The sequence below is a fragment of the Tetrao urogallus genome, assembly GCF_951394365.1.
Source record: "Tetrao urogallus genome assembly, chromosome: 11".
NCBI lineage: Eukaryota > Metazoa > Chordata > Aves > Galliformes > Phasianidae > Tetrao > Tetrao urogallus.
Window position 1 is genome coordinate 7,154,178 of NC_136824.1, and position 18,663 is coordinate 7,172,840.

Consider the following 18,663-nt stretch of genomic DNA (forward strand, 5'->3'; position numbering starts at 1 on the left):
AGCCCGAGTGATGGGTCTGGGCAATGAGAGCAGGGGTAGCAGAAACTGTCAGCAGCTTAGAGGATTACATGGGTGAAAACAGGCATTGGCAGCGTGCTTTTTAAGGTGTGGAGGAAAAACATGCTAAAACGCAGTGCAAAAAAAAAAAAAAAAAACAACACACCCACCTGCTGACTGATCATCTCTGAGCTGATGTGAACTTTAAATACCTCCATTCTTCAGTCCATCAATAGTACTTACTGGGAGGAAGATGAAAGAAGAAAGCATCTGCTCTCCTCTTCCCAATCCCCTGTGACTACCTTGTCTTTGTAAGACCCCGTGGCTCCTATGCTAAGGCTTGCAGCACATGTGGGCTCACCAAAACTAGCCAGAATCACACATGGTCCCTACTGTGCCTGGAAGGGTGCTGGGAAGTCAGATTTCTAAACTACAAATTACAAATGCTACAGACACAGCAACAGATAGTAAATCTCAACTGCTCGAGAGTGCAAAGCTATGTAAACTTCCCCTTAAGGTCAGGTTTGTGTTGAAATATATTAGAAAGCACACAAAAAGTCAAGCTCCAAGTAGTTAAAAGTGAATGGTTGAAATGCAACACGCGTGTGCCCACATGGTGTGTGTGCTGTTTAACTTTGTAGGAGCACATCTGGGATGAAGCACCCTAAAATCAGAGGCAAAGATCACACTGGCTTTAGCAAGGGTGACATTTAACCTCTCTCACGATACCAGGGTGAGCAACTCTTTGTGAACAAAGACAGTTTAGTCCTTCTGTGACTTTCCCCTCACTCTGTTGTACCTTCCAAGAGTTGAGCAGAGAGACATCCACCACTAGTGTGTTCCTGGGGCTCGTCTGCTCTAATGCTCACCTCTGCAAGAAATTCTGCTCAGTACTGACCTTAAGAGTGCTGAACAAGGACCCCCTGCTGTGCTCAGCTCTTAATCCGCATCCAAAAAAATATCAGTGCATCACAGGCAGCAATCTGCAGTGCATCCATACAAGTCACTGCCCTCCCTCCAGTCTCTGCACCACCAAAGTCTCCCCACTGCTACTTACAGTAGACAGTGAGCAGAACGCTGGCATTGCTCATCCCCACCACATTCTCAGCAATACAGGTAAGCAGGAACCCATTGTCCTCACTGGTGACGTTCACCAAGGTCAGGTTGATGGCATGAACATTGGTCCAGTTGAGGTTGGTCTGTACATCACAGAGAAATACAGACAGAAATCAGCATCCACTGGCTTCTCTCCTTCCTGCTACTGCCCCCAGAAGAGTATCACAGATTCTGCGTAAGAGGCAAGAAAGGCTTTAAAATTCAAGGACAAGTAGGACCAGGGGAGGGTATCTTACGTCCTGTCATTGGAGACATTCAAGGTCAGGCTGGACAGGGCTCTGAGCACCTGATCAGCTATAGGTGTCCCTGTTCAGGGCAGGGGAGTTGGACCAGATGGCCGTTAAGACTCCCTTCCAAATCAAACAAATCTATGATTCTATGAGGAGCTATTGGGATGTGGAGAGCTGCAAGTGTTGCAGCATTGGTAAACATAGCTTGTCTCTAGACAAGCTTGCTTAGCTGCCCGTTTCAGCTACAGCTATTGCAGACACATCTGTAAACAGGTAGTTTCATTAGAGGAGACATGAGTTAAGATTCAATTAGGGAGCACTGAGATATGAAGCTATCTCATCTTCACTTTCCTGTCACACAGAGGAAAGGCTTTGCTGCCTGCAACGTCCTTCAGGGTTCTCATATGGATAAGATACCTCTATTTTCCTTACAGTCATTTCACATTTCTCACTGCACTCCACAATACCTACAGATCCCCCCATTCATAGATGTGGGGAACCCAAGGTCCCAGCCATGACAGCACCCAGCAGCACTGCACCTCCTGGGCCCTACCTGGTGTGTGTTGATGGAATGCAGATCTGCCACCGTCCAGTCAACGTCAGGCAGTGGTGATCCTGAGCCATTGCAGGTGATGACAGCATTCTCCCCTTCCCTCACCGTCAGGTTCACATGGCTCACACTGATCTCAGGGAGGTCTGGGAGGGCAGACATAGAAATTCTTAGGTGCAGGGCAGCATTAGCCACAGGACACATGTGGATACAAATCCCACCAAGCTGTTTGTCAAATCAGCCTCCAGCACTCTGCAGTATGTAGCAGGAAGCAATAGCATGGTACTGTCCCACCAAGGAAAAGAGGGAGCATGGAGACGTGTTCCACGTCCAGTAACGTGGATGCTGGAGATATGCCAGCTGACAAGATCCTCCACAAGTTGTATTCAGTTCTGGCTGCTCTTCCCCTCACACAACATCCTCCCAGTCTCTTTTAGCCCCACAGATGCTGCTTTTAAGAGCAGGCACCAGTGACAAGAAAGCTGATGCACTGAGAGAGGATCCAAAGTGTCCACACCTATAGGTATACGGCAGAGAGTGCCCAGCACTCTGAGGAAGAACATTATCCCTCTAATTTGTAACAATCAATAGCAGATGACCAAGAATGCATCCTCGTATCAACCACCACTCTCCTAACAAAAGGTGCCCTTGTTCTGCTTTGGTGGTAGCAGAACAATTCATTGATTTACGGCAGTCCTGATTCACATACCTTCCTTTCTTGGTGCTGCAGGCACCAAAAATCCTTGCAACATGAAACAAGGCCGTCTGGCTGCAATTAGAAGGGCAAAGAACATTCTGGGCTCTTCTGGGTAAGGCAGAACGGCAGTCCCCTTCCATCACACTGACCCAAAGCCAGGACATCTGTGCCCTCAAATCACCACCCTGATGCCCATCTAATACCACCACTGACGGAGGCATCTCTCCTCCCACCCCCGATTCCTACAGATCTTTTTCCCCTCAAATCCTTACAGATTATTATTCCCCTATTTGTGGAGAAAGTTACAGTGCTCTTTCAGATCTTTTTAGTTCATCCACACGCAGGCAGAGTCTGGCCAATTTCCAGGAATTAATAAAGGGACATCGTGAACTCGGAAGCAAAAAATTCATGCAAATGAAAACGCGTGCTGTCTGTGTTCTACTGCTACAAGAAATGAACTCAAATTCCTGGAACAGAGGTCAATTATCAAAGAAAGAAAACCTCTGTTTTTCTTTCTTTTTTCATCCTCTGAGTTTGACAGCTGCTCGTGTACAGACACTTTAATTGTTCTGCTGAAGGTACACGTCCTTCCCTTTATACTACAAGAAATGCTTTCCAGTAATGGCAACAACAGAGCAAAAACTGATACCAGACAGGCAGCTGACATGAGAACAAGGTGAAAGAAAAAGGGTAAGTATTGAACGTGCCTCATCGTGCTCCTGGGGCCACTGGACTCTGTTAAACACAAGCATAAAGCAGAGCGAGATACAGTCACTCCAACCTCTTGCTGACAGAGGCAAGCTTTCAATTGAAAAGTTAAAGCAAAGAAAATGGATAGAGACATATTTCCTAAGGGTATTTTCTCTCATCAATATACCACTTCTAGAATTTGGTAGACAGACGAAGAGCTATATGAAGCTTCTCAGGCTATCACATGGATTGATCAAAGATTTAGGACAAGAGCCTTCAGTTGTGCAAGGTGAGGTTCAGATCAGATACCAGGGAAAATTTCTTCTCAGAAAGAATGATGCATTGGCACAGGCTGCCCAGAGAGGTGGTGGAGTCACCATACCTGAAGATGTTCAAGAAAAGATGCAGCACTGAGGGATGTGCTCAGGAGGCATGGTGGGGAATGGCTGACAGTTGGACTAAGTGATCTTAGAGGTCTTTTCCAATTTGATTGATTCTAAGGTTTATGATTCAAGCAATAGCACTACAACAAAGAAAGCCTCCCAAACCCCACGGCACCTTCGGGCACACCAAAACAGCAGCCCAACTTTTACCCAGACTCTATTTTTAATACACAAGACACCCTAATTATCTTCAATCATGCTCTCCTTGACCACACGGCGAGGTAGTGCAGCATCAGGTTCCCTACAAATGGGTCGGCTGGTTGTACCAGAGAGAGCAAGACAGGCATCCTGCCAGCACCCTTCCAGGAGCCCTGAACGGGCTGCACCTTACCACACTGGGTGATGTTCATGTCCTGCAAAAGGATGATGGCCGTGTCCAAGTTCATACAGCGCAGTTCCTGGGATTGCAGGTTGGCCTCGCCCTTCTCCTGCCAGAGCTGGATCCAGCGGATGTCACAGCTGCAGTTAAAAGGGTTCCTCTCTAATCTCCTATGGGCAGAGAGAAAGAAACGACAGTGGGGTTGGGGAAGGATAACCGGGGAGAAGGTCCTCTGCAGGATCATCTAGGACACATGGTTCGCATCTCTTCCTACTCCAGAGGGGCAGATTTTGTACATCCATACGTGTTTGCGAAGGAGTGTGTGTGAACAAGGTTTTACATCTTCCTGGTCCGTGCTTGCATATACCTTTCACCATGAGGACTGCACACAGGAAAGCTTGGGTTGGAAGGAACCCCAAAGCCCCAGTTCCATCTCCCCGCTGTGGGGCTCAGGCTGCCCAGGGCTCCATCCAACCAAGCCTGGAGCACTTCCAGGGATTGGGAACATCTACAGCTCAGTCTCACAGCGATGCCATCCCAACAGCTCCAACAAATCAAATTTATCCCTTAGAAAGGAGCAAGCAGCCTCACGCTACCCTAACACACCGACTCACTCCTAGCACCCCACACCTAGAGGGGTCCAAGAGCCTGCTGGTGAAAGCACACCTCCAATTCCACCGCCAATGCTCAGTGAAGCTAGCAGTGATTCTGCTGAGTACCTCATACAAACACAGCCTCCTGGTGCTCCAGGACATGAACTAATGTGCAGGATATCATGCATTTTAATCAAATCAAACAGCACCGTGCTGAGACCCCGCTGACCTGGCCGGGAGAAATGGAAAGAAGCACTGCCTTTAATGTACTTCGTTTAAGACACTGTTACACATTTTATATACAATGGATGTTTATTATTATTGATTTTCCAACCTATTAACCATTTCATTTACATTTTTAAAGCCCTACAGCTATCTATGCAATAAGTGCAGATCTCAGCAGGGAGGAAACCTCAGTGCTCAGCCAGCACAGGAGTTACCACCAACATGAGCTGGACTGATAACATGAGCAAAACAGAGGAGAGAGCTTGAACAAACAGAATCAGTCCTTGTGAAACAGTGAAGCAGAAAACAAAGCAGTCCGTACAGCAAAAGGTGAGCTTGATAACCCCAAAGCAGAAGAGCATCTCCAAAGGTCAAACTGCTGCTTCTTACAGCATCCAGCTCCCCGCCTCACATAGGGGGAAGCTGCTTTTCTGCTCCATTCCACACATCACTGCAAAATTCATGCTTCCTTTTACAAATTAATTCCACCGACTAACAGGATTTGGAAACAAGTTCCAAACATGCAGCTGCCATTTGTCCATAGCGGTGCTGTGAAAGCAGGAGAAGGCAGCTCCTGGTAGCACTCAGGGTTATTAAACCTGAACCCTAATGATGGCATATTGTTCTACAGGGAGATACAAACTGACACCTGCATAACAAACTCCAAAAGTGGAGCTAAGCTCCACTCAGTGGGCTTTTGTTATTGTGTTCCCCCCAATTCACAAGCACCCAAACCTTTGTTAAGACAGCTACAAAGCTCTGACAAGAGACCTGAAGGCCAAAACGCTGAATTTAACAGGCCAGAGCAGATTAGCTCAGTGATTTGGTGGCATTCAATAAGGCATTCTCTGCTCAAGCTTCACAATCCTTTCATTGTGAGCCACAGATTCAGAATCCAGGTCTTCCTGGAGACCCAACATCACTGCCACCAGCAGGGCTGGGTGCAGGACACAATACTAGTGCTGTACCTTAAGAGCAGCGTGGGCTAAGAGGCACTGCAAGAAGGGGAAATTCTGCTCCTTTGCAAATATCCTCATGAAACAAGGCTGCTGGGCAGAGCTGCTGTCGCAGCACTTGCAAGCAGCGCTGTAAGTAATAGAAGGCAGCCTTCCCAGCCCATTGCTAATTCATGATGGGTCATGAATAATACAGGAGCAGTGTGCGTCAGGGCAGAACTTACCCACGACCTGCCCCAACATCAGTGATGTAACACACCCTAACCGAGACCCCCACAGGGGCTTTTGCACAAATTAACTCCCATCACTGGCCAGACACGCTGAGCGCCACCGGCAGCTGGCATGGCACTGTGATGTGAACACACTGTGGGTTTCTGGATGCGTACATAGATCAGTTTTCTTCTTACACGACTGTAAAAGCACACTTGGCACGTGGGAGATGCTTCTCCTCTTTGCTTGGAGTCTTTCATGCCACAATGAGGTTTGCAGAGATTTCAATGCCTATTTCCACTCAAAATCTGCTCAAAAAAAAAAAAAAAAAAAAAAAAAAAAAAAAAAAAAAACCACACCAAAACAAACCCTCATCTCTCTTCTCAGATCTCATCACTGTCCTAGAACTGTGGTTAGCATATATCACTAGGCACTAGATGCATCTTGAGGAGCAAAACCCCACTGGCTGGTAGGAAGCCAGCACCCTGTGCTGGAGATACATCTCTCTAAAGCATGGTGCAGCAGCCAAGAGACCTCCTCTACTGCATGGTCTGATTTTCGGGTGGTTCTGCGTGGAACCAGGAATTGGACTCAATGATTCTTATGGGTGCCTTCCAACAAGGGATATTCTCTAATTTTATGTGCTTATTGGATGTATCAGCATCTCAGAGACATCCAAAGCAAGAGACTCCTGTCCACGTGCATTAGCACAGCCCACTGCTGAAAGGATAAGGATATTTCTATCACGTAGCCTTAGCCTGGAAACGCTGCCAAAGCATCTCTTGGTTACAGGCACTCAGGAGCTTTGCACACCCCCACATCTTCCTGATGGTCTCGTTAACATAGAAAATGCCTGTGAGAAGCAATGAGCATCATGGCTACAGGCACATTGGTCTCCATACAGGAACGGAGCTGCTTTCTGCACCAGAGGAACTGGCCTGAAAAGGGATAAAACCCATAACGCGTGCCAGCATCAGCCAGCAGGCAAAGCATCTGGGCAAGATCTGAGCACACAGGGCACCAGCACTGTGCTCAAGTTTGGGACAGAAGGAAATGGGGACAATCATGCCCAGCACCAGTATTCCAAGTAGAAGGACTTCATACCCAAAGCAGAGTGATTTTTTTTTTTGGACTAGGCAGCTAACCAAGGCACACACCTTATCCCAGGTCTCATCAGCTAAAACAAAGCTGTCTGCAGCTACAGCCTCTCAGAGGGCAGCAGCTCAGATTGTTGCCACGCTTCTGCTGCCTGTTTTCATTCACATAAAGCTGCTCTTGAGCTTTGGTATGCCTGCAATTAAAACACTCTCATCCTTCAAAACACAGCCCGTTTCCTTGAGCTCAAGAACCAAAATGTGCCCAGTGGGCAGAGAACAAAACCTATTTTCATTTCCCATTTCTGTTTCCCAGCACTAGTGCTTCTCTTGGGGGTGCAGGTGTTGTTTTCACCTCCTTCCAGAAAGGGATGGGACCCAAAGGGAAGAGCTCTGATAGGGAGCAACACACAGTGTCCAACATCCACATTGGCTAATGCATGGAGCGGGCAAGTACCATCATCTTGCTACAGCTGCATTAGTGCAACTGTTGGTGGCAGTAAGTTTTTAAGCTAAAGGCACAGACATTAAGCTGGGCTCATCACACCAGAGAGCTTGCCATGCCCCATTCCCAAAGCATCTTGTGTAGCATTGTAGAAATGTACTGCAGGCTAAGCTGGCAGGGACTACTTGTATTAGAAATGCTTACAGTCCAGGCAGAGAAACAAGATGTTCAGGACTACAGCATTTTATCCAACCAAGGAAGTAATTGGATCCAGAGTCTTAGGCCTTTCCGGGAAGGAATTTCTTGAAATGTCAGCCCTAAGCTCTCTGAGGACGTGACAAAGGAAGCCAAGGACATGACAGAGGAAACCAGCTGTGACTTCTGGATAAGAAAGGCTCAAAGTCCAATGTTTATGAGCTGTTGCAAGTGTCAGATGCTTCCTTGTGCACGCTCAGCTTGCTTCAGGCTTTGGAGAGCTGTGCACACATTAGCTCCAGCCCTGTCGGTCAAGGTCAGCCTCTGCCGTGGGAATTTGGGCTGGAGTTACAGGAAACCATTCCAAGTCTTGTTCTGGCCAGAAGGAGAAAGAGATAATACTCTTTGGAAGCATGCCTCATTTTTGCCATCCTTTCTTCAGTGAGTCATCACTGGAAAAGCTCCACTCTGTTTAATGCTTCTGCTTTAAAGGAATATTCCTAGCTTGAGACGGTTTGAATGCAGACCGGCAGCTCTTTCAAGCCCCAGATTCCCATTCACCTGCCTGCTCTCACAGCGCAGCGTGATTTTCATATTAGCGTTCGGCTCATCTCCTCAGTGCTCACCATGGCTTTGTCAGGTTTTATGTTCCCATATGGAGATCTCCATCACACACAGTAGCAGTTCCTCCATCCCAACACTTTTCCAGAGACAATCCTCCCATCTTCTCCAGCCTTGGGCTTCTGCTTCTGCACAGGCCCCAGCTCTTTGCCACCTCCTTCCTCTCCAGAGGGGTTTTGGCTTCACGTAAATCCTTCATGTAACTCCCTTTCTGGTTTTCACCAGTGCTTCACGCTCACTTTATGTAGGCCATATATTCCATCTCCCTTCCAAATTCTGGGAGCCTGCTTGGTGCTCAGCATGCCAAAAAACTGTCTTCTACTCACCCATCCTCTGCATTTCTAAAAAAAATTACAAATAAAGATTCCACTTTTGCACATCCTTTCCTAATTTCTCTGCAGCCTGGAGACTTACTTTTATTTAAAGGCCCCAGTGCTCAGAACCACGGCCACTCCACAAGAGAAATATTTCTTCACCTTGGTTTCCAACTTCTTTATGTGAATGATTATTCAGAGCCTATAGCTTAGGCTACATTCCCACGTGATCTTTTCTCTCAAACACATCAAAGTTCAGCAGTTTCCTGGCCACAGGAAGGACACAAGCACATCAACACTGGCTTTCCAGTGGATATCATCTGAAACATTCCTCCTCTTTCATGCTTTGGGAAGCAGTAGCATCATGTTATTTGGGTGCATCCTACCCGTGCTGACATGGAAGAGGTTCCATAGTGATGAGAAACCCAGAGGGGACACATGACAAGAAATATCAGTGACAAAGCACTTCTCCAGAAGAAAATAAACTTGACCAGGCTCTCATTCCAGCTCCCAGACAGGGTTCTTGTTGATCACTCAAGCCCATGCCACAGGGCGATGCCAAGAAGCCTTTCAGAGCACAGTGGCAGAGATGATCAGCCAAGCTGGGCATTGCCAAGAAACTCCAATGAAAATGCTGACAACACAATTCATAACAGAACGGCTGTCCATCTCCCATCTCTTTCCTATTACCCAGCCCCATGATTTCCCATGTGCCTACCCACATTACTTCTTTCATTAATCAGGGCTCGTTATCTCTGAGTGCAGCTCTGAGCACATTTCCAACAGGAGCCAAACCATCCACTTCATTTCCCTTTGCCAGGCTGCAGAGCCCTGGCCTCGAGTGACTCTGCTGACACAGACTGCAGCCACCTCCAGCACACCAGCTTCCCTGCCAGCATCCGCTGTTCACTATGGATGTATTCAGCATCTGATGGGACATGCACCATTCAGTGCCCAAAAAGCAGCATCTCAATTTCCTCTTTGTCTGGCACTGGTCTTTTGAGCCCGATTTGTTCTAGCAGACCTGGGGCACACCCAAAGAAAAAAAAAAAAAATATATATATAAGCAGAGAAATGAAACAACAGAAATGAGCCACTTTGGAAGCATCGCCATTGATCTGCTGGATCACTATGATCCCAGGCTCTGCTGATACCTCTCGCCCAGGACTGCGGCCCCTTTTGCACCTCCATGCTTGGGTCTTTCTGAGGCAGCAACCATCAATCTGAATTTTGCCAAACAGTGCAATGATAATAAGTAAAGGTCTAAGAATACAAATGACTCATGCTATTAAACTTGAAACCTGAGCCAGGCTTTAAAAATATTTAGAGCAATCAGCAAGGGGACAAATTCCAAGTTCAGCATTTTACGTTTGCAAGCCAGATTCCCCATCAGAAGGGCGTTCCTCTATTTCTAATATCACTATTAGTATTTTTCATTTAACAATTTGACAGAAATAAAATGCACTGCAGCAACACCAGTGATAACACACTTACTCCCACTTGAAAGACTGTCTTTATTCTTTCATAAGTCACTTCCAGCTTACAGCTCTATTGATCATCGGTGAGGATGAATGGAGCTTCCCAGGATCCTCTGGGAGAAATCCTACATATATATATATATATATGTATTTTTATACCTACCAAACAACTATTTCTAAAATCCGACAAAACAGGTCATCGGGGCAACACTCCATTGATTTCATGTCCATTTATTCTTCAAGCACAGCACTGAATGCTCCATCAATAATTCAACAGGCTGAAGGCCACTGGTGCCCCAGGAGGGAACAACTATCTCATCGTGCACACGGGAGCTGGCAGGTACCTCAATTGCTAGAGAGCAAGGGAGTCACCCACCCAAAAATCAGGATTGTTTCTAAAGCCTGACCAGAAGTGAAAAATACACATATAACAGTTGGAGGGTAAGGCCAACCATGAGGACCAAGTCTTTGGGAAGATCTGCTCCAAATCTTGCCCAGTGAGTATGTCTTACATGTTCCTAGCATTAGTCAACGATTTACTACCCCAAGAATGACTTGTTCATCATCCTGATGTTAATTAGCCAGCCGCTGCAATGCTAAAAGAGAAGCAGTTCTGCTCTGGTGCTCCCATAGCCAGGAAACCCTCCCAAAGAAGGTGCTGCCCAATGGAGTTCTAGATAATTATTCACAGGCTTCAAAACAGCTCTGTGTAAAGAACCTCCTCTCAGCCTCCCCTTTAATTCCACGAAGAACCTCCAGGATAGAACTTACAGGTCAAAGAGCCGCAGCGTCTGGAAGAGTTGCCATGACAAGGTGGTGAGCCGGTTACCAGAGAGGTCTCTGAAAATTAACAAGAAAAAAAGGATCATGGTAAATAATTCCTCCTGCATGCAGCCCTACTTCCACCGCAGGGCCCATCATCTGCTACAGCGCTGTCAAACAGTTTAGGACCCAATTCAGGTTTCCTAATGAGAGATTTTAATGAAGCTGAACCTGAAAGGAAGCTCCTCATTTTATTTTTTATGTAGAGGGTGGTGCCCGAGGAGGTTGGGGATGCTGCATCCCTGAAGCATTCAAGGCCAGGCTGGATGTGGGCTCTGGGCAGCCTGGTCTGGTGGTTGGTGACCCTGCACGTAGCCAGGGGGGTTGAAACCGGATGGTCATTGTGGTCCTTTTCAACCCAGGCCATTCTATGATTTTATTCCACCCTCCCACAGGGGAAAGTCGTTTATATCCTGCTGCAATGCTAAAAGAAATAATAGTAATAATTCAGACAGTAAGATTTGCCTGATTCTTTCCTGTGAATCTGGAGCTCAACCAACCATGAGCAGAAAGAACAAGTCTAATTTTGTAAGCTGAACAAAAATTAAGTAAAACTGTCACGTTAAAAGTATTAACACCCAAGCTGTAACAACAGAACAATGATTACCCAAGGTATTATCGTATGGTACCTAGTAGCCATGCATTACAGTATCCCGTTATGGCTGTTTGCTGCTTGCACCCAGGGGTATCACCACCACAGCAGCTAACAGCTCCCTATCCCTCTCTCCATCTGTCCAAACTTGCAGAAACATAAATCTCATCTACCTGGGAGAGCCCTGCAACCCAGCAGATATCGCCTCTTCAGCTGGAAGCCAGGGGGGATAAAAGAGTGCAAAAATCAAACTAAGAATTACTAAAAGAGAAACGATGTTCTGGGGACAAGCTAGGCAGGGAAGAGGCAGCCACACAAAGAGAAGAGCCTCGGATTTCCGACAGCACAACATGATGATAAGGAAACTGCTGTCTGCAGCCTTCCTGGGGATGCCTGGGGTGAGCAGAGGGGTGTTGGCAGAATCCCAGATCTGCCTGTATCTATCCTAGCATTCAGAGCTCCAGGAAACACAGGAGGTGACTCCTTACATCTCTCAGAGTATGCTTCCATTGCCATCATTTCTCATCCCGTTGGGAGCTCTGGATCCATCCCACACACTATTGGGCTCCCCCACAAAGCCCTGCTCTGAAATTCTACAGTTAGGAATGGGGAGGTCACTGCAGCTCTGACACCAAACCAGCATCCCAAAGGCTCTCCATGAGTGTGGCAGGCACAGAATCCCAAACATCCCAACAGCTCAGTGCTGCATCGTTAAATTCTGCTTGTGCCTCTCAGACTGCCCCACTGTGTAAACCACTGCAAACCACAGGCACTTTATTTTGCATGACTAAGATTCCATCCCCCCACCCCTCAATTCTTAATGCTGTAGACAAATTGATTCCAGCCTCCATCAAAGTTTAGGGAGGTGGCAAAAAATAGCAGGTGATGTTAAACAAGGGAAAAGTTAAAAAAAAAAAATTGCCAAACTCTCTCCTTTATCCACCCTGGAGCACTCAGCACCTGGGAAGTTTGCAAAGACAGATGAAAAGTAGGAGGGGAAGGAGCAGATCACTGCTAGAAAGAAATAAGACAGTACACTCCCTCCCCCTACACAGAGAGGAGAGGGAAGCGTAACAGGGGATGCATAAGAGACAGCAAAATGTGGGAGAGAGGCAGAGATGCAGAGGAGGGAAGTGAGTCTTGCTAGAATGTCCTTTCTCAAAGGTCATGTTTTGCTACATTAGGCAGAAATGTCAAGAGAAAATTGGATTCTGAAAGAGAAGAGAAAAAACAACAGGCTTTTCACGCAAATAAGGGAATCAAAAATAGCATGATCATGTTATTACAATTTAGGGCACAGGGAGATGGAGGAAGGAAACGTCCTCACTAACGCAAGAATCTTCGCCATGCAGATGTGCTCAGCTCTTCTCCTTCAGTCCTTGGAAACCAACTCCTACCACCCACATCCCAACCCCAGAAAGCTACAACCCACGCTGAGCATTGGGCAAGGTGAGTCCTCACTTGCATGCATCTGACCTTACCCCAGTCACATCAGACATCTGTGTCAGTAAGGTCCTTGTACAAGGCCTGGATATCAGCATGGACACAGAACAGGGCTGCATCCACAAATGCAACAGAAAATCATATCATTTAGGTCACAAAGCCAAACACCTGAAACCCTACAGGGTTTCAGTCCTGCTCTCTTACGCATGCGTTGAGTCCATCTGCCAACTTTTGTGGCAGAAGATGCAGAGCTGCTACAGGAAAACCTCTCTGCACAGCTTCAATCTCTCCCCAGAATAGATCCATCCCCTGTGCTGGATGGGGCAGGCTTCCTGGGGAAAATAGCATGTGATTATGTAATTAGAGATAGTATCACAGTACATGCACACGAGGAGATTAAATTATGGCTCCACGGGTGAATGGAGCAATGGCATTTTATAACCAATTCAGCATTTGTAAGGTTCCCCCTGTTCTGTGGCCACGCACAGTGAGCTTCCCAGGCCAAAAGCCCCTTTTTGCTTCCATATCCCCATTGCTTCTATTGCTGGAGCCCACCTTCTACCTATCACTCACCAAACTACTCCTAAACACTTCTCATGGGTTGATGGACTAGATGATCTTAGTGATCTTTCCAACCTTAATGATTCTATGATCTCTTTATCCACATCCTATGACCTTCCGAGCCCTTGCATCCTTGCATTCCCAGTGTCCCAACAAGAGCTGCTACCCTTCATCTCCTCCATCTGCTCCCAAATGTCCTCTGCAAAACTCCCTCCAACTGGATCAAGATTTGTTCTGCCTCTATAAAGTCCTAGAGAAAACTAGATGCTACCAAACATGAAAGCTCGCATAACTCCTGAAACACCCAGATCATTTACCTGGGAAATCCACAGAAGTCACTAGTAATAATAGAGGATTTTTTGATTCATTTGAATATTGGCACACTCACACGCAGAAGGCAAAAATAAGCCTTTTCTACACAACCTCCTCTTTGACAAGCAGAATTCCTCCCTCCACAAAAGGAGAGTGTGGGTACCTTGGGATGGAAGCATCACACCAGTATTTTCCGGCTTAAACCCAACAGCCCATTTTCCCCTCTATCTGCTGCCTCAGCCATCAGAGCAGGTTTTGTTTGAAACCAGACAGAAAGCATCAGGAAAAAAAAAAAAAAAAAAAAAAATGGATTGAGCCAGGAGCAGACACCCAACACAGAAAACTTCAGCCTGAGCAATTAAAATCTGGCAGAGGTATAGGAAAGTGGAAACAATCCTGTAGGAGAGCGTGCCAGACAATCTTTATAACAGCCTGTGCATCAGCTCCACCTGTAATAAAGTATGGCACATCACATGTCGAGGAGACACCTGAGAGAGAAGCAAGACACCTTATCTGTGTATTTCACGCTGGCAAACAGAAGCCTGTTTCAGGACATAGCTGTGGTAATCTGGCTGAGGAATGAGGAGAGAGAAAAGAGGACCAATCCTTTCGGTCCCTGTGCACGAGGAACACATGGGGATTAGGAAAGCATCACCTTCTGCACAGGACCCTCACTCCTGTGCTTAGAATCCTATAATTATTTGAGTAGGAATGGACCCTTCAAGGCCATCTGGTCTGACTCCCCTGCACTGAACAGGGACACCTACAGCTGATCAGGGGCTCAGAGCCCCCATCCAACCTGACCTGCAGTGTCTGCAGGGATGGGGCAGCCACCATCTCTCTGGGCAATCTGTGCCACAGCCTCACCACCCTGATCAGGAGAGGAGCCCAGTTCCAGGCAGCCCATAGTGAGTGGTCTTCCACGAAAAAGAAAACAGCGTGTTCTTCTTTTCCCTCAATTACCCTGCTGCCAAAAGAGTTCCCACTATTAAAGCCATTTTTATTCAGCTAAATTAAGCTGGATGCCTCATTAATGACAGCAACAAGCTAAAGCCCCTGTAATTAAACTGTAAGCTATATTATGTGGTTCAGTCCAACATGATGTCAGCAGCTCTGCTGGGGAGGGACTCTACTTGCCTGTCCCTCCTCCACTCACCCTCATTTCCACCATGAGGCATCCAATTCTGCATGAGGGAAGTCTTCCACGCATTTTAATAATGTGGTGCCACTCTGGATCACAGGAACAGAGCAGCCAGGGTTGGAGGAACTCAAACAAGGGCCAGACACAAATTAGAGATAAGGCATACATCATACATCTCCAGCTGCCTTCCCCAAAACTGAATATCTTTCCTTAATGCATTAGATCTATCCCCAGCCAGTCCCAGGAACTGTGGAAATACAGACAGACCTCACCACAAAGCAGACTCTGCAAGTGTTGGACTCAGCTGAAATCCCCCATAGCTCAGCACAAAGCCCCAGCAGGACACACCTGAACCAGAGCCTACAAAGCATCAGAGAGCGCCCAGCACACACAAGCTTCATATATGGAAAATACAGTCAGGTAAGTCAGCAGTGTCCAGGTCTTTACTGCCCTAGACACACCAGAATAAAAAAGCCATCAAGGTTCAAATTCCCTTTGTGATTTTGGACACCATAACTCGCTCCTTGCTTCCAAATGTATCCACAATATTGCACAGTGCTTTACAAGGCATCCAAACTTGTATCACATCCCATCATATCACTCCCCCCAAATTATTTCTTGTGCTAACAACCATAACTTGTGATAATCTCCCAAACTCAAGGCCCCTTGCACTAAGGAGAGCATCAACACTGGGAGCCCTGCCACCCACTATGCCCAAAAGATGTGACACCAGAGAGGGGCAGCCCAGCATCCCTTCATGCCTCCTAGTTCCTATATCATAATTTGTAAAACTCAAATGCCATTGAAACAGGATGGGAGGGGGTGGAGAGGGGTGCCTCCTCTGCACTGTTCTTTAAATAACAGCATAGTAACGCAGAAGCTTCAGAGCACAGCAGGGCAGGGGCGTGTGGCACCACAGCTCCAGCACATCTATTCCACACCTCTCCTCCCACCGCCTCTGCCAACAGCCTGCAGCCCAGCCCTGAGCCCTCAAAGGCCATCTCCACAATGCCTCCATGCCCTCCAGCTCATCTCATTCAAGGAACCTGCCAGCTTCCCAGCTGCACTAAGCTTTTCTGGAGACGTATCATCCCTCAGAGCTCATCGTTGCTCACGGTTCTGGTTCGGCACGTGGTACAGATGGGAAGTGGACAGCAGATGTGGGTAATATCATCCTCTGTGTTTCAAGATGGATCGAAGGAGGGGGATCTGGCCCTCCTGTTGTTGCTGCATGCTGTTTACACAGCTCTTCTCCGAAGACATCTGGGCTCCCAGAGGACTCGAGGAAAGGTTAAAAGCGAGGTCAGCCCTGCAGTTGCTTTCCCTTTGCCTGCCAGCTTCCCTGCAGGGCAGAGTTCAGCAGCATCCACAAAGCACGCCAATCTCCCACTTAAGGAAGAGAAAATTAATCTGCAACAGGCAAGAACCCTTCCCTACAGATGTCCTTTCACAGCTGAGATATCCTCAGAGATGCTTTGCATCAGTCTTTCTTCTTCTTGCCCAACCTGGAGTCATTTTAGATCCATTACATCTGGAATAACCGCACACTGGGCTCTTCTCCTGCTTTGATACCCAGCAATGATACTGGAGAGTGGTGCTGATTGAGAACAACGGTTGCCAGCTGACAGCTCCAGCAAGAGGCTGGCTTTACCCTGCTTGTTTGCTTCAAATTGCATGTTTCTTCCAGATAGGAACAGAAAACAGCTGGGGAATGCCTCCCACTCGCAGGTTTCCAGCAGGACCAAGCAAACCAGACAGCTGCATTAAAAAAAAAAAATCACCCCCGCTGAACTGAGGCACAGTGCAAGGAGACAGCATGGGATGGAAAGTACCTTAAGGGACATTTCCTACCATCTCCATACACACAGGGGCACCAGACTGCAGATATACATCCTCCCAGAATTCCACTGCATCTCTCATGTTTTCTATGCTGAAACTCCAGGCAGGATGGCACCCCATGGATACAGGATCTGGGCAACGTGCACACAAGAGTCCCAACTTCATCACGCTGAATGCAGAGCCCTGGGATGGGGTCTTGTTCTCCCTCCCCAATGAGGGCCGTACTCTCAGCTGTTGCAGGGCTCTTGCATTAAGTTTATATTAAAAATAGTTCTCCCACACATGCATTTAATTGAATGCCCAGAAATCAATGAGCCCTGAATAATCTCACACACTGCTCTTGCAGGGGTTAGTAAAGGGAACAGTAACAGCTATGCCTGAGCACTGATTTGTCTGCCTTGGGGAGCTGCCAGAGGCAGAGAGAGTCTGGGACAGTGATGAGAAATCTGCAAGCAGAGGCTCTGAAGAAAAGAAGGGTACAAGGATGTATATATATACATATATATACACACACACACGCCTATATCTCCCAGCAACAGCAAAACAACAGGGCATTAGGCAGACTAAGCTCTCAGCAGACACTGCTAAATGGTTTCCAATTAATTAACTGATTACATGATAGAACAGAAGGGGATTCAAGTGAGTGCTGTTGACCTTTAAGAATAATTAATATCATCAGGATCGCAAAACTCGTCCAAGAAAAATAATTAGGAAGACTCTAATATTGCTTCCAAAGCCATGTCAAAGGATGAGAGGAAGGTTCTGGTTAATATAGCAGCACTGTTCCCAAGTTTTTTCTAGCAAACCCGTACTTCCTTTCCACTTACTTTCCACACAACTCACACACACGCTTCTTCCCTACCCCAATCAACCCTCCTTCTCCTCTTCAGACCCATTTTCCCCATGACATTTTGTACAGCTCACCCCCAGTTCCACATGGAAACTGTATGGGAAAAGGGCTGGAAAGCCTGTGAGCTTCCTAAGGAAGGTTGCATGAATACACTGCAAGGGAGGCTGCACGAGCAGCCATCATCCCTTGCAGAAGCGTGAAAAAGCCACAGCCCTGGAATGAAACCCACCTTTTCAGCAAGTAAGTTTCCTCTACAGCTTATTACTGTTGCAACTTCTGTGGCTTGACACTTCACTAAATTATAGATAAAAGGAAAAACAGTCTTCCTAGGCTCAGAAAAGGAAGCTGCTGCCAAAGAGCTGTGTTTATACCAGCTAATGAAAAGAAAGCCTGCCATTAGCCCACAGCACCCAGCCCACATCCCTGCTGAGCCCAGCAGAGCTTGGGATCAAGCAGCTGGACAAACAGATGACCCTTAAGGTTCCTTCCAACCGAAGCTATTTTATGATTCTATGACACCCACCCCGAGGGACCAGATCTGTGGGGCACATGTGGGGAAGAGAAGGCAGAGCTGGGATCGTGCAGCACCTCCAGAGGGACCGCACTCCACCAAAGGGAACGCACTGTCAGCCAGTAGAGCTGGCAGCTGACACCTCCCGTGCATCACAGAGGCTCCTGGCCTCAGCAGGAGGTGATGCTGATGTGTTCCAGCTATGCCTCATCAAATGGCAAGTTAAACACTCAACCTGGGAGACAGACAACATCAAGCAGAGAGCCAGCTCACAGCTCTCCCCAGGGATCCGTGGGGATGGGGAGCAGAGAGGCAGCAGCACCTAGGGGCACACCTGAGCATGGGGTTTGGAGCAGAGATGTGCCTGTCTGCAGCAGTTGAGCACACACAGGGGAGTACTGTTCTGAGCACAGAGTTGC

General features: G+C 47.3%; 1 protein-coding gene across 4 annotated transcripts in view; it reads right to left on the reverse strand.

Annotated features, from left to right (window-relative positions):
* NTRK3 (neurotrophic receptor tyrosine kinase 3) overlaps nucleotides 1-18,663 on the reverse strand; it is a gene marked incomplete at both ends in the record, with an annotated part of 177,561 nt that overhangs the window by 124,688 nt on the left and 34,210 nt on the right. For all 4 annotated transcript variants that reach the window (XM_079541059.1, XM_079541058.1, XM_079541057.1 and 1 more), the window contains 4 exons: nucleotides 1,055-1,196; nucleotides 1,897-2,039; nucleotides 4,055-4,212; nucleotides 10,945-11,013. In XM_079541059.1, the coding sequence (XP_079397185.1) occupies nucleotides 1,055-1,196; nucleotides 1,897-2,039; nucleotides 4,055-4,212; nucleotides 10,945-11,013 (512 nt within the window). The remainder of the gene's footprint in view (nucleotides 1-1,054; nucleotides 1,197-1,896; nucleotides 2,040-4,054; nucleotides 4,213-10,944; nucleotides 11,014-18,663) is intronic.